This window comes from Styela clava, chromosome 7, assembly GCF_964204865.1.
Source record: "Styela clava chromosome 7, kaStyClav1.hap1.2, whole genome shotgun sequence".
Taxonomy (NCBI): Eukaryota; Metazoa; Chordata; class Ascidiacea; order Stolidobranchia; family Styelidae; genus Styela; species Styela clava.
This window is the reverse complement of record NC_135256.1, coordinates 15,565,510-15,577,011: the sequence shown is the minus strand read 5'-3', so window position 1 is coordinate 15,577,011 and position 11,502 is coordinate 15,565,510. Positions and strand designations below refer to the sequence as shown.

The 11,502-nt window shown below is 34.6% G+C and overlaps 1 protein-coding gene and 1 pseudogene across 1 annotated transcript; one reads left to right on the top strand and one right to left on the bottom strand.

Annotated features, from left to right (window-relative positions):
• The first annotated feature begins 1,390 nt into the window (after positions 1-1,390).
• LOC120328249 (uncharacterized) lies at positions 1,391-7,948 on the top strand. Its single transcript, XM_039394685.2, has 14 exons — positions 1,391-1,761; positions 2,192-2,304; positions 2,584-2,707; positions 3,097-3,188; positions 3,854-4,022; positions 4,240-4,397; positions 4,654-4,712; positions 4,847-4,952; positions 5,327-5,485; positions 5,891-6,018; positions 6,304-6,383; positions 6,781-6,964; positions 7,410-7,489; positions 7,735-7,948. Exons 1-14 carry the CDS (start codon positions 1,425-1,427, stop codon positions 7,785-7,787), a joined length of 1,842 nt encoding a protein of 613 aa, XP_039250619.2. The 5' UTR covers positions 1,391-1,424; the 3' UTR covers positions 7,788-7,948.
• Positions 7,949-8,826: 878 nt separating this feature from the next.
• On the bottom strand, positions 8,827-11,141 carry LOC120328276 (aldo-keto reductase family 1 member B7 pseudogene; annotated as a pseudogene).
• Between the last annotated feature and the right edge of the window lie 361 nt (positions 11,142-11,502).

Here is an 11,502-nt window from a genome sequence, read left to right as displayed (position 1 = left end):
TGCGTTCCATATAATATGTCTCCGGGTGCGTAACTGTGATCATATCTTCAAACCTTCTTCATGGTCCGTACTTAGAAATAGAGTAAACTTTTGTACAGTACATATTGATTTCTGCATAATAAACAATTGGGTAGATCGGAGTCGGAGATTACGTAGTGATAGAAACGAGGTAAATGGGCGGCAAAGAAATTGCAAGTCGGAAAGCTGAGACCTTAGTCTTTAGGAGGAAAGATGCAAACAAGTCAATAGACACTCTCTTACTTGTTGATACACACTCTTGTTAACCCAATACACTTTTCATTCACAAACTACTTTAGATAGATTTCGTCAGGTCAGATAAATTTTTTTTTGTTTTGTTTTGTATAAAAGCAATACAATTTTCTCCAACTATAGGTGACTGGATTGGCAACAAATATTAGAAAATGCGTTTATTTAATTTATAAACATTTCAATTCATTTTCGTGATATTTGCAAATTAGATGAATCGCATTTAATCTTGAAAATTTCAATTCAGCTGCGTCTGCGGACGGTGACAGTTTGCAGAATTACATTTTCGTGGCATTTTTCTGGCGCAGATAATTCAAGGTTGCATATTTTTGTGCGTCAAGGAATCGAAAAAGGAAATTCATATTGCACATTTCTTGGAAATGCCTATAAAGAGCAAATATTCAGAATTGCTGATGAAACAAGAGAAATCATGTTTTGAAAATTTCCGTTTTCGAAAATGGGGATTACCGGTTGTTCATTATTTTATCTCACGTATCGTGTATTGTGAGACAAATGTTTGTATATATGGGTGATGGAAACAATGTATTAACGCGGATTAAATTGCATAGGCTCAAGTAGATAACGTTTGTGTGTGATGATGATGGCTTGATAAATGAAATGCTGAAATTTATTGATCCAATTGTTACGCAGTACTCTGTCAGTGTTCCTTCTAAGAAAATGTTACTCTGAACAAATGTTTATTTTACTGAACATGAATATATATTAAGCTGAGCAGAGTATTAAATGATTTACAAACTATGTGAAATATTACAACAGTATCTATTTTATCAAAATGCGAACGAGGTGCAGATTTAACTCGAAAATATGGAATGAGCATTCCAGCTAGGCCGAGGAAAATATGACGAGCCACGCTTTGAAAACGTAATGGTAAAAGTGTGCGAGAATGAGATTCTACTGCGCAAATGGTGTGGCTGTACTTCGCAATGGCGCAGTTGCGCACCATAAAATCTTAATTAATTAGGTTAATATATAAATATATATATGTATTCATAGACGACTCAATTCTCGACTTAATGCGTTCAATGAAACTGCAAATTTCTCACCCCAGTGCCGACTCCAATGAGGATTACTTGCTTGGCTAATTAATGTGATAGTGATCCATTTTTCGTGTTTTTCAGTTTTCAATATATCTAACAATGAATTCTTGTACAATTTTAATCGTCATTCTATCTGTTGCTTCGAACATTCTCGCAAGTGGGTATTCATCAAACCCGGCATCTCTTACTCCTCCATATACTTGTACAACAACAATTTGCCAACCCGGAGCGTCTGTGGGTTCACCACCCACTAATGAAAGCTCTTTGAAACGAGGGAGGGATGGAAAGCGTGGACCGGTTGGGATTAAAGGAGAAAAGGGTGATAAAGGTGACCCTTGCCAGTGTAACGTTGCTGATGAAGAGGAAATTGCTAAAATGAGACGAAAAATGGAAGAGATGACAACTGAAAATGAAGAAATGAGAGAAATGTTTTCAGGTGATCATTATATTGGTTATTCCATGCAAAAATCTTACAAGAGACGCCAGAGGAGATCTACTAATTGGTAGATTTGGTTTTTGTCAATTATTTCTTACTGATGATTATAGATAATTGTCCCATGGTAAATTCCCTCTTGTTTGTGAAAAAAAAATTAATACTAGATCATCCTAGTCTTAACAGTTTCATATTAGGAATGTACTTTGGACTATACGACATAAATATTATTCATGTTTTTAAAGAACTGTTTGTGTAGTAAGCGAACTGCCACAAACTCAACAAAATATGCATCTCTTAAATTCCATACAGGTGACAATTAAGCAACATCACACTACGCTTGTTTCTGCGTTTGTAATATATATATATATTGTCATCTTTTTCTGAAATTTCTGCTCTGTAGTTATAATGTTAACACTTTTGTTTTTCTTAGAACTTAAGCTTCTTGCGTTTCCTCCACAATCTTGTTTACAATTACGGCAAGAAGGCGTGAACGAATCTGGAATATACGGAATAAAAACTCAGAATAGATCTCAAGTATTTGAGGTATAGTTTTTAGAGTTTTTTGGCGTTAGGATGTTGGTCGCCTGTCTGTCCCGGTTAAGATGCACTGCCGATTTTGTGCTTCTGGAATATAAACAAACATCAGAACTGTTTAATGTTGTACATGCCGCGTTTTTGGTTTTGTGTCACTACCGACATTAACTATATTTTTCAGCTATCATGCATTGACGTTTTCAACTCGTTTACTTAACATATCGTAAAACGTGTTTTCTCTCCCTTTCAAGTCTATATAATATATATGATATTTTTCATAAATTTTAGGTATTTTGCGATATGGAATCAGCAGGCGGAGGCTGGACTTTGGTAGCAAGTATTCATGAAAACAATATTGGGGGAAAATGTACTTTGGGTGATATGTGGTCCAGTGAACAAAAAAATCATACACGTACGTAAATATTTGAATATGTAAATTGTGCCAGGAAACTTATTCTAGCTAATTCGAAATAAAAAATAGAAGGGAAAGCAATTAAACGGTCGATACTGCTTGGATCGACAGTGTCGGATGGTTTTTATGTACCGGGTCTTGAACCTGAGACAATCGCGTAGCCTTAGGGAGACATTTGCTCAAAATATATTGAATAACTAAGATCGTAGGAATTGGGAATACCTGAATAATGAAAGCATAGTGTTATAGAAAATTTTCCCACTATATACAACTGATAATAATTTTAAAGTTGACATTGGGTAATAACTGGTTATTTTCATTTCCAAATTACCATGAATAGTAAGCATTATAGATTGCATACAGTTCATTTTTAATCTGCGTAATTACAGCGTCTGGAAACTGGGTGAATTATAATACCTTTGGATCTGCTGGTGCCGCAACAAGTGCAGATTACAAGAATGAAGCTTTTTATAATTTACAGGTGAAATATATAATGTCCTTATATATAGTAATAATATTCGTTTAAAATACTAAATCAGCTGACAAAAACAATTTAACCAACTTTAATGCTAATGAAACACCGATTCTTACTTTTAACGAATAAAAACCAGTATTTTAACTGAAATATCATAGTAATTACGCTTTATGTGGAGAGGGTTAAGTTTGAAAGAGTGGGAAACCGTCTACTTCGCAAACATGTTGACAATTTCCTGAACTTGCCGTTTCAGATAAATTTCGACAAAATTGCTATTTTGCAAAATTGAGCCATCATTTTTCGGAAACAGTATCATTGCATTGGTACAATAAAGTATTTTCCATCATCTGTTTTGAATAAAATTTGCAGTAGTTTATAATTTTGCTTAATCAGAAATGCAATGATCAAATCTGCAATGGGTGAACAAATTTCCGATTTGCCTAAATCGGACAAATATGAAAAACAGTCATTTCTGCGTAAATTGAAAATAAAGAATAGAAATAATGCATAAGCAGTTTTGTCCCTAAATCTCTAGAAAAGTACGTCGACTGCCTGAAAAGACAAAATTATCAATTCCACAAAAAAATGGCTTAGGAATGGGGTAGACAGGTATGGAGATAATGTTTCTAATGCATATGAATATATTTAATACATCTCAATCCTATTTAAAGGCTTCAGATATCATGATATGGCATGTCCCGAATGATGTTGAAATACTTGAGGCATCTCAACGAGCAACAATTAAATATTTCACAGACACATCGTTTCTGTCTAACTTTGGAGAAAATTTAGCTACTTTGTTTCGCGATCATTATCCGCTGAAGAACGTTGATACAACAGGTACTAAAGGATAGCAGTTAATATATACTGTGCTCCGAAACAACATTAGTTATACCTTCATACTTCATCTGTGATTTCAATTGAGTTTTAATTTGCACCATGCAACTTGAATATAATAAAAAGTGAGTGATATGAATAAAATAATTTGTAAGCAAAAGCCAAAAACAGTAAATAAAAATCAAGTTTCTATCTGTAGTCAAATCTATTGTTTCTACAGTTAGCCTTTATGGTCAAGTCCACAGCATGATACGTTCACTTAATTCAACGGCTCCTCGAATCCGTAATGTTGTTCCTGGATTTTTCAACTACGCTTACGATGGTGGGGATCTTCAAATTAGTGATGGCGGTAATGATATGTACGATGGTGGAAATAAGGTACAGTGCTTCATATGTTATAAGTTTCAACAAATTATTGAGGTAAACAAATTTCGACTTTTGACTTTTGTTAGTTAGCTATTCGGTCATAATACATTGTCTAACGCCGCCTGCCTTGCATTGTGCATAAGCTCATGTTCCAAAAACGAACATTTTTGTGGACTAAATCTTCGCATACCTGCAACACATTAAAAATGTATTCTGATTCATCTGGGCGAAGGACTATTCTTGTAAAAAAGGTTTCTGTTATTTTCAGCTTTCCTACCAAATCGGAAATCAACCCGCGACCAGGATCAGATATAATATAAATTACAAGTAAGATGGTTCGAATCACATTGTTCTTCTAGGTCTCTAGGACGAAAGCTTTCGTATATCATTCTGGTTCAAGGCAATGTCATATTTGATGATGTTTATAACTATCTAAAGTTTATTATACTATTTTTCGACAGAAATTCTACTCCGGGAATTGACCTCTTCACTGCAACATCATATCCATTCAACTTATTAATGTGGATTGGTAACGAAAATAAGGAAGTATCTTCATTTTCCTTGAAGGTTCTTTAAACTTTGTAACGTAATACAACTGTATTTTTTTAAATTTTTGTATTAATACTTTGATGTGGCGGGCTTTTTCCTATCTATTATTACTACGATTCCGCAATATTTTGAATGAAACAAATATAGCAGCTTTGAAACTTAGACAGTTGTTACGGCACTCCATCATATGCTTGCTGACTGTATTTTATTATTGTAATGGTTTAGTTTAGCGTATGTATATTGGCATATGTCAATCATTTATTTTATTGCAGAAAATATAATAAGTTGTGGGAATAAGGGCTTACACTCTAATGTTATATAATATATTATATATGTGTTATTGCATTCCTTTACAAAAAAACTTGATTAAAATATTGTTATGTTTAACCCAGGCTGAAGGGGATGCAGGCGCCGACGGCGGTGGATCATCCAATACAAGAAGTGGAACCGTATCATCGGGCGAATACACTTTACTATACCATGCATTTTCCGTATATGGCGCCAGCGATCCTTCAATCTGTAAAGTTTTCTACTATATTGTTAATACAGAAGTGGGATTCTATTTTTTCTATTTCTTTTTTCTATTGCGTATTTTAGTCAGTTTGAATCGTTTTACCTAGAATATCTGACTTGAAGTCGAATGATTAATACGTTATTTCAATGCATTGGATTCCGGAATCTCATGACTCGTAACATGAAGTGCTATGCTTCCGTATCCTGACCGTAAAATGCAATTTTAACAGCCACCGTGCTATACATATCACGACGGTTTGATATTCCAAATTTGCTGTGCTTGATATTAAGACTATTGTACAATATATATGTCTATATAAATGAACATGTAACGTAATTTTCAATAATTGAAAATCCAAAGATGCATTTTTGAATATCTGTAGTTAAATTACTTGTCAAAATCGAAAATTCACTAATATTTACGTTATATGTTGTGATAATAGGAATGGAATTCGGAAGTTTCAAGTGTTACTCGGTCACAATGGAGCTCTGGAACTAGTACAATCAATCACGGAATTGTTTTATCAGGGCATCCTAAGTCGACACTGGTTGGATACACGCTGTTGTCAAAGTACGAATTAAAAAAAAAATTATATATTAGGCTTTGGATTTTTGTACGTCACACTTTGGTAACCTCACTTTGCAAAACCAACATTTATATGATGGCATTGAGAAAAAGAATAATTCATGCTTCGTCTTAAAATGCACAGCTAAGTATGTAGAAAATAAAATTATTGGATGTATTCACACATGGCCAAAGTCTTCTTTGTAAATTCCAGAAAGCAACATAAAAAGCAAAAGCGACATAACAAGTTATTTTGCATATCAGTGAATTTTTTTCCTTTTTCATTTTAAGAGCAAGTGCTGTCGAAGTTATAGATTCTGAAATACAAGCTGCATTAACGAAAATACTAGAAACTATTTCTGGAATTGGTGGTAAGTACGCATATTAGTGTGGTAAACCAGAAATTGTGAAAGAACATGAATCTAGAAAGAAACTTATGCCCATAATAGATTCTGTCTTTGAAATATATATCTTTTATAACTTCAATTTGACCCCAGTGACCTACTGTGTGCGACCACAGCCATTATTGATTAGCGTCAATGAGTGGAGTGTGTCTTATTCCGCAGATTATCACGAGCCCCGCTCTTCAGATGAATCGGTTGCGAATGCACAATCTGAAAGTAAATAATTCAACTTTAATGTAAATATTGTTCTTAGTTTAAACAAACATAATTTGACAAATTAAAAAGTAATTTCATAAGTTCCAGAGAGTATCTAAATATGTGCTCAGTTTGTGGTACTCGACGCTCAAATAAGATTTTTTTCTAGGTCTTTCTTCGTGTGACCGTATAAACACAACTCTCACCCAACCTGTGCAATATCTGAAGGGAAATGACAGATTGGTGCTAAACAATGTTCCAGCAGCTCTAAGATCTACATCAACTCCGGGGTTCATCCAATTCCGAGCCTATGATAAAAAAGGGTTTCCTTACCCATTGTGCCCTGGCGTAAAGTAAGCAAACTTCTCTTGGCGAAATCTTCTTTGTGTATTATGTAGAAGAATAGCGTTCCTACTTATTATTTTTTCATTGAAGCCTGAAAGCTGGGTCCTCTTTATAGTCTATCAAGATTCACATGGACGCTGTTTTCTAAGTTTAACATATTATACAGCTTTAAAATGCTTCGCTTGTTGTTCGATTGTTTCTTTATTTTAATGATTTTATGCAATAATGGTCTCATCGATGAACACCCTATAATATATATATATATATATATATTTCATGTAACAAATGCATCATACAAAGACTGTCAATCTGACATGCCATGTAAAACACTTAACCAGCATCAATGTCGTCATTTATTGCATCATTTTTGTATCCCATCGGCCATTGTAAGTTATTCTAATCTTGAAGAATATCTGTAATACCTATTGCTAATGTATTTTCTTCAATGTTCAGAACAAAATCGTGCAACCGCCGTTCGGTCTGCCTGGGTGGTGGTTTGGACACCGAATCCGATTCTTGTGGTGATTTTGGAGGTGCGGTTGATATTCTCAATATTATTTCTGGATTTCGATATTTCAATCCGAACATTATTAATTAATGAAAAAAAATATGTTGTGTAAGGTTACAAATAAAATTACTATGACCGAATTGACTTAGATCAAACTCGTTCTGAGCCTTACCACAAACCCTTAACCGGCTTAACGCAACAATAATACTAATACCATTTACTGTAAAATGACCCTTTTTCATCCTTATGCATACTGTTATTTTTATTTAGATGAAACACTCGCAAGATCATCGATACTCATTTTCACCCGAAACTCGGTATAAAAATACCAGGACCGGATAAAGAACCCTAGCTAGAAATCAATTTGCATATACGGGGTTGTATATCACTTATACAATCTCTAACTAGTGGAACTTCAACACGACCTGCTGATTTGTTGTTATCTTTTTTCATTTGAATATAATAAATCATGTGCAATTTCGAATCGGATTTTCTCTGATTTGCTAAAGGAATTCCTTGTTAACAATAGTCGTGACATGTCGTGGTTTCTCTAGTTATGTCTTGTTCGAATTCACCCAAACATAACTGACCTTTGTGGTAATCACGGAATTTCGAAAACATTTATTGCGCCATTGTGAAGCATCAGCTTTACTACAAAAATCGTCGAGTAATTTTTACGCAAAATTAGAGGTTCCCGATGATAGCAGTTTTCTCGGGAAACTTCACTGTCACCAGTATTGGTCACTGAGACCAGTGTTTTCCACGTTAATAATGTGGCACATCTTAATAGTGCGTTAGACATATTCATTAGTATGAGGCGATGTTAGACTACTTTCCATAATGGCACTTTGTGTTCATTTAATGAGTAGGATTTTGGATTTTCAATTCAACGACCATTGCGTTTTAGGTCGCTTAGGGCGGCAATTCATAGACAACTCATTGAAATAGGATACATAATTTTAATCCTTGATCATACGAACGAGAATGTATATTCACTGATAAAGGGTATTTTGTGGTCAGTTGATACGATATCAATGGAATACTGTAATATGGCACGAATTTCCCACAGTATTTCTACCACCGACTACGAAAATTAAAATGAGCGAGTCGCAGACGCTTTCAAAATGAGCCGTGCAGATGAGCGAAGTCACAAATTAATGGAAAATATACCTCAGGGTTACAACCCTTTTAGACAAATTTTAGTGTTCACTGCAACAGCCATTTTAAAATGTGGTGCACTAATGATTTTGTCGTAGTACGATTTAAGCACAGCGGAAACAGTATGCAACTATATATATATATATATCGAAGTAGCGTCTACTCATCTATTCTATACATTGAAGATTTTCAGAACTAAACCCGATTAAGATGACAAACACTGCTTGTTATCTTCACGAAGTTTAGTGAATGGAAATCTTCAGGGGACCTGAAATCCACTTATATCGCGATTTAGACTGGACTTGATTAGTCTCAATCCAGAGATATAATGGAGAGCAGCTGAATCAAGCAAGTTCTTGCAACAATTAACATTTGTATAGTGATAACTTTGATAATTAACCAAAAAATAAAAATAATTTCTAATTCATTTTTTGAAATTGTAAAGCAAACAATTCGCGTCTGGGAAAGAATCTCAAAAATCATTACCTTGTAAATACAGAATTATATGCTATAGAAAAGGCTGTACAGTTTGGAAGTGTTGACGAATTAAAATTAATATGATCATACCTATGTCACAGGAGAGCATACACAGTTCGTAATTAATTCTTTCAAATCACAAACAATAAGCATTACAAATGAAATCACTAGAAAGTTCTTAGGATATAGCTAAATTAATTTCGTATTTTTTTTTTATTCCGAGTAGTTATCTCTGAATGGGTGGTATTTATGCAAAACGCATTCGGCCAGCGAAACAATACGCCAGCCCCGATTTTGTTTCTTTATAATGGCATTATCTTCTTCAGTCAGATCGAAATCAAACACTTGTATATTACTTTGAATGCGAGAAGGAGTAACACTTTTTGGAATGACAACCATTCCCTTCTGAAGCTGATATCGGAGAAGAACTTGAGCGACCGTTTTCCCATGTTTTGTTGCGATCTTCTTTAACTCGGGTTCTCCAAAAAGATTGGGGTCATCAGTCTTAGCCCATGGTCTATCCGGACATCCAAAGGGGCTGTAAGCAGTAACAACGATTCCTTTCGACTGACAGAAATGTAGGAGGTCGTCTTGGTCAAAGTATGGATGGCACTCATACTGATGAACGGCAGGCACAATTGAACAGTTATCTAGTAACTTTGCAATTTGATACTTGTTAAAATTGCTTATTCCAATAGCTTTTGTCAGTCCCATTTTTTGTATATTCTCCATACTTTTCCAGACATCATTGTAATGTACATTTTCATCGAATAACCATTTTCCGTCTTCATCCAGCTTGATTAGAGATGCTGGACTGTACTGCAGCCCTACTGGCCAGTGTATCAAGTATAAATCTACATAATTCAATTTCAATGATTTCAAGCTTTTTTCAATACCTTCCTCAGCGTGCTTGAAGTATGTCATCCATAATTTTGTAGTGATGAACAAGTCTTCTCGCTTTACTTTTCCTTCTTTAATTTTTGCTTGTATTGCATCGCCGACCTCATTTTCATTCAAGTAAGCAAATGCACAATCAATATGTCTATATCCAACATCAATTGCAGCTTCGACTGCTGCCCTGACTTCGCCAGGTTTCGATTTCCAAGTTCCCAGACCAAGGGTAGGCATTTTCGCCCCGGTATTCAAAGTGGTAGTTTTGTTCATCAGCATTTTGTACCTATACGTTACGATTAGTTGCATTAAAAACAATGATATAGAATATAATATAGCGTGACAAAACTAGATATTAAAGGCTCAAAGTAACAAATAGCAACACTTTTGTATGCAATTGACTTTAAATTGCAAAATTCACACACACAAGTAATATTGAAAAATGCCTGTTTTTGAAAATACACACCAGAAGTCTTAAAAAATTACATGTAATTCACACATTATGAAATTGAATAAAATAAACAGCCTGATTCACTGAATTTTCCGTTTAGACAAGTGTTTGCACTTTACAGTATTCACTGCAATACAGTCAAAACACCGCATCAGTTGGAACACGAACCAACGTTCATTCAGCCCGTCAAACACCATTCTACTTTTAACACGCTCGGAAATATTTGAAGTCCAAGTAGCCTATCGAATGGTCTGCAATTTGTCATTTCCCTCACGACTAGTCCTATTTGTGAAATATTTCTTTACCTGAGCCAAGTTGTAAATAGTTTTAACATGACAAACCATAAATAGAACTTTCTAGATTACATCGCCTTCAAATAGAAATTAAGTTAATTTTATTCTCCAAGCTTTTCAAGAATATCGTTAAACCTATCGTCTCTAAGTTTATTTCAAAAATGCTATACGTTTCGCAATGAAAAAAGCTCATGCGGTAGATATTTGTGTATCAGATGAAAAAAAAGGTCATAATGTCAATATGAGTAGCACTGCAGAGCTTTCACAAATAAATATATGGCAAGGCACGAACGACTACGATATTTATTCGCTTTATGTGGAAAATCAAACATAGAACACAAACATATCCGCCGTTTCTGTTTGGTGAATATGCTTATTACGGCAACCGTAGATCAGGCTAAATATATAAATATAAACTAGAATAATATAACCTAAGTTCTATAGAGATTTTAATATGTCCCATGCGTGGTTAGTAACAATGAATGAACAAGTTTTAGATGAGGGCTATCTCACGATCAGTGAGATTTTTCACATTCGCATAAATTTTATGCCACTTTATATTTTATGACATAAAATATAAAGTGGCAGTGATAGGCAAAATACCAATGCAAATAAAAAGAACATCATCGGAATCTTTGCCACAGCTGAAAAATGGCAAATGCTGTTAACTGCACGCTAAATTTCAAAGCACAAAACACGGTGAATATTGAGGTGAGCGTACGTCACTTCGACGATAGTCGACGAGACGAGAGGTTATTTTACTAAGAC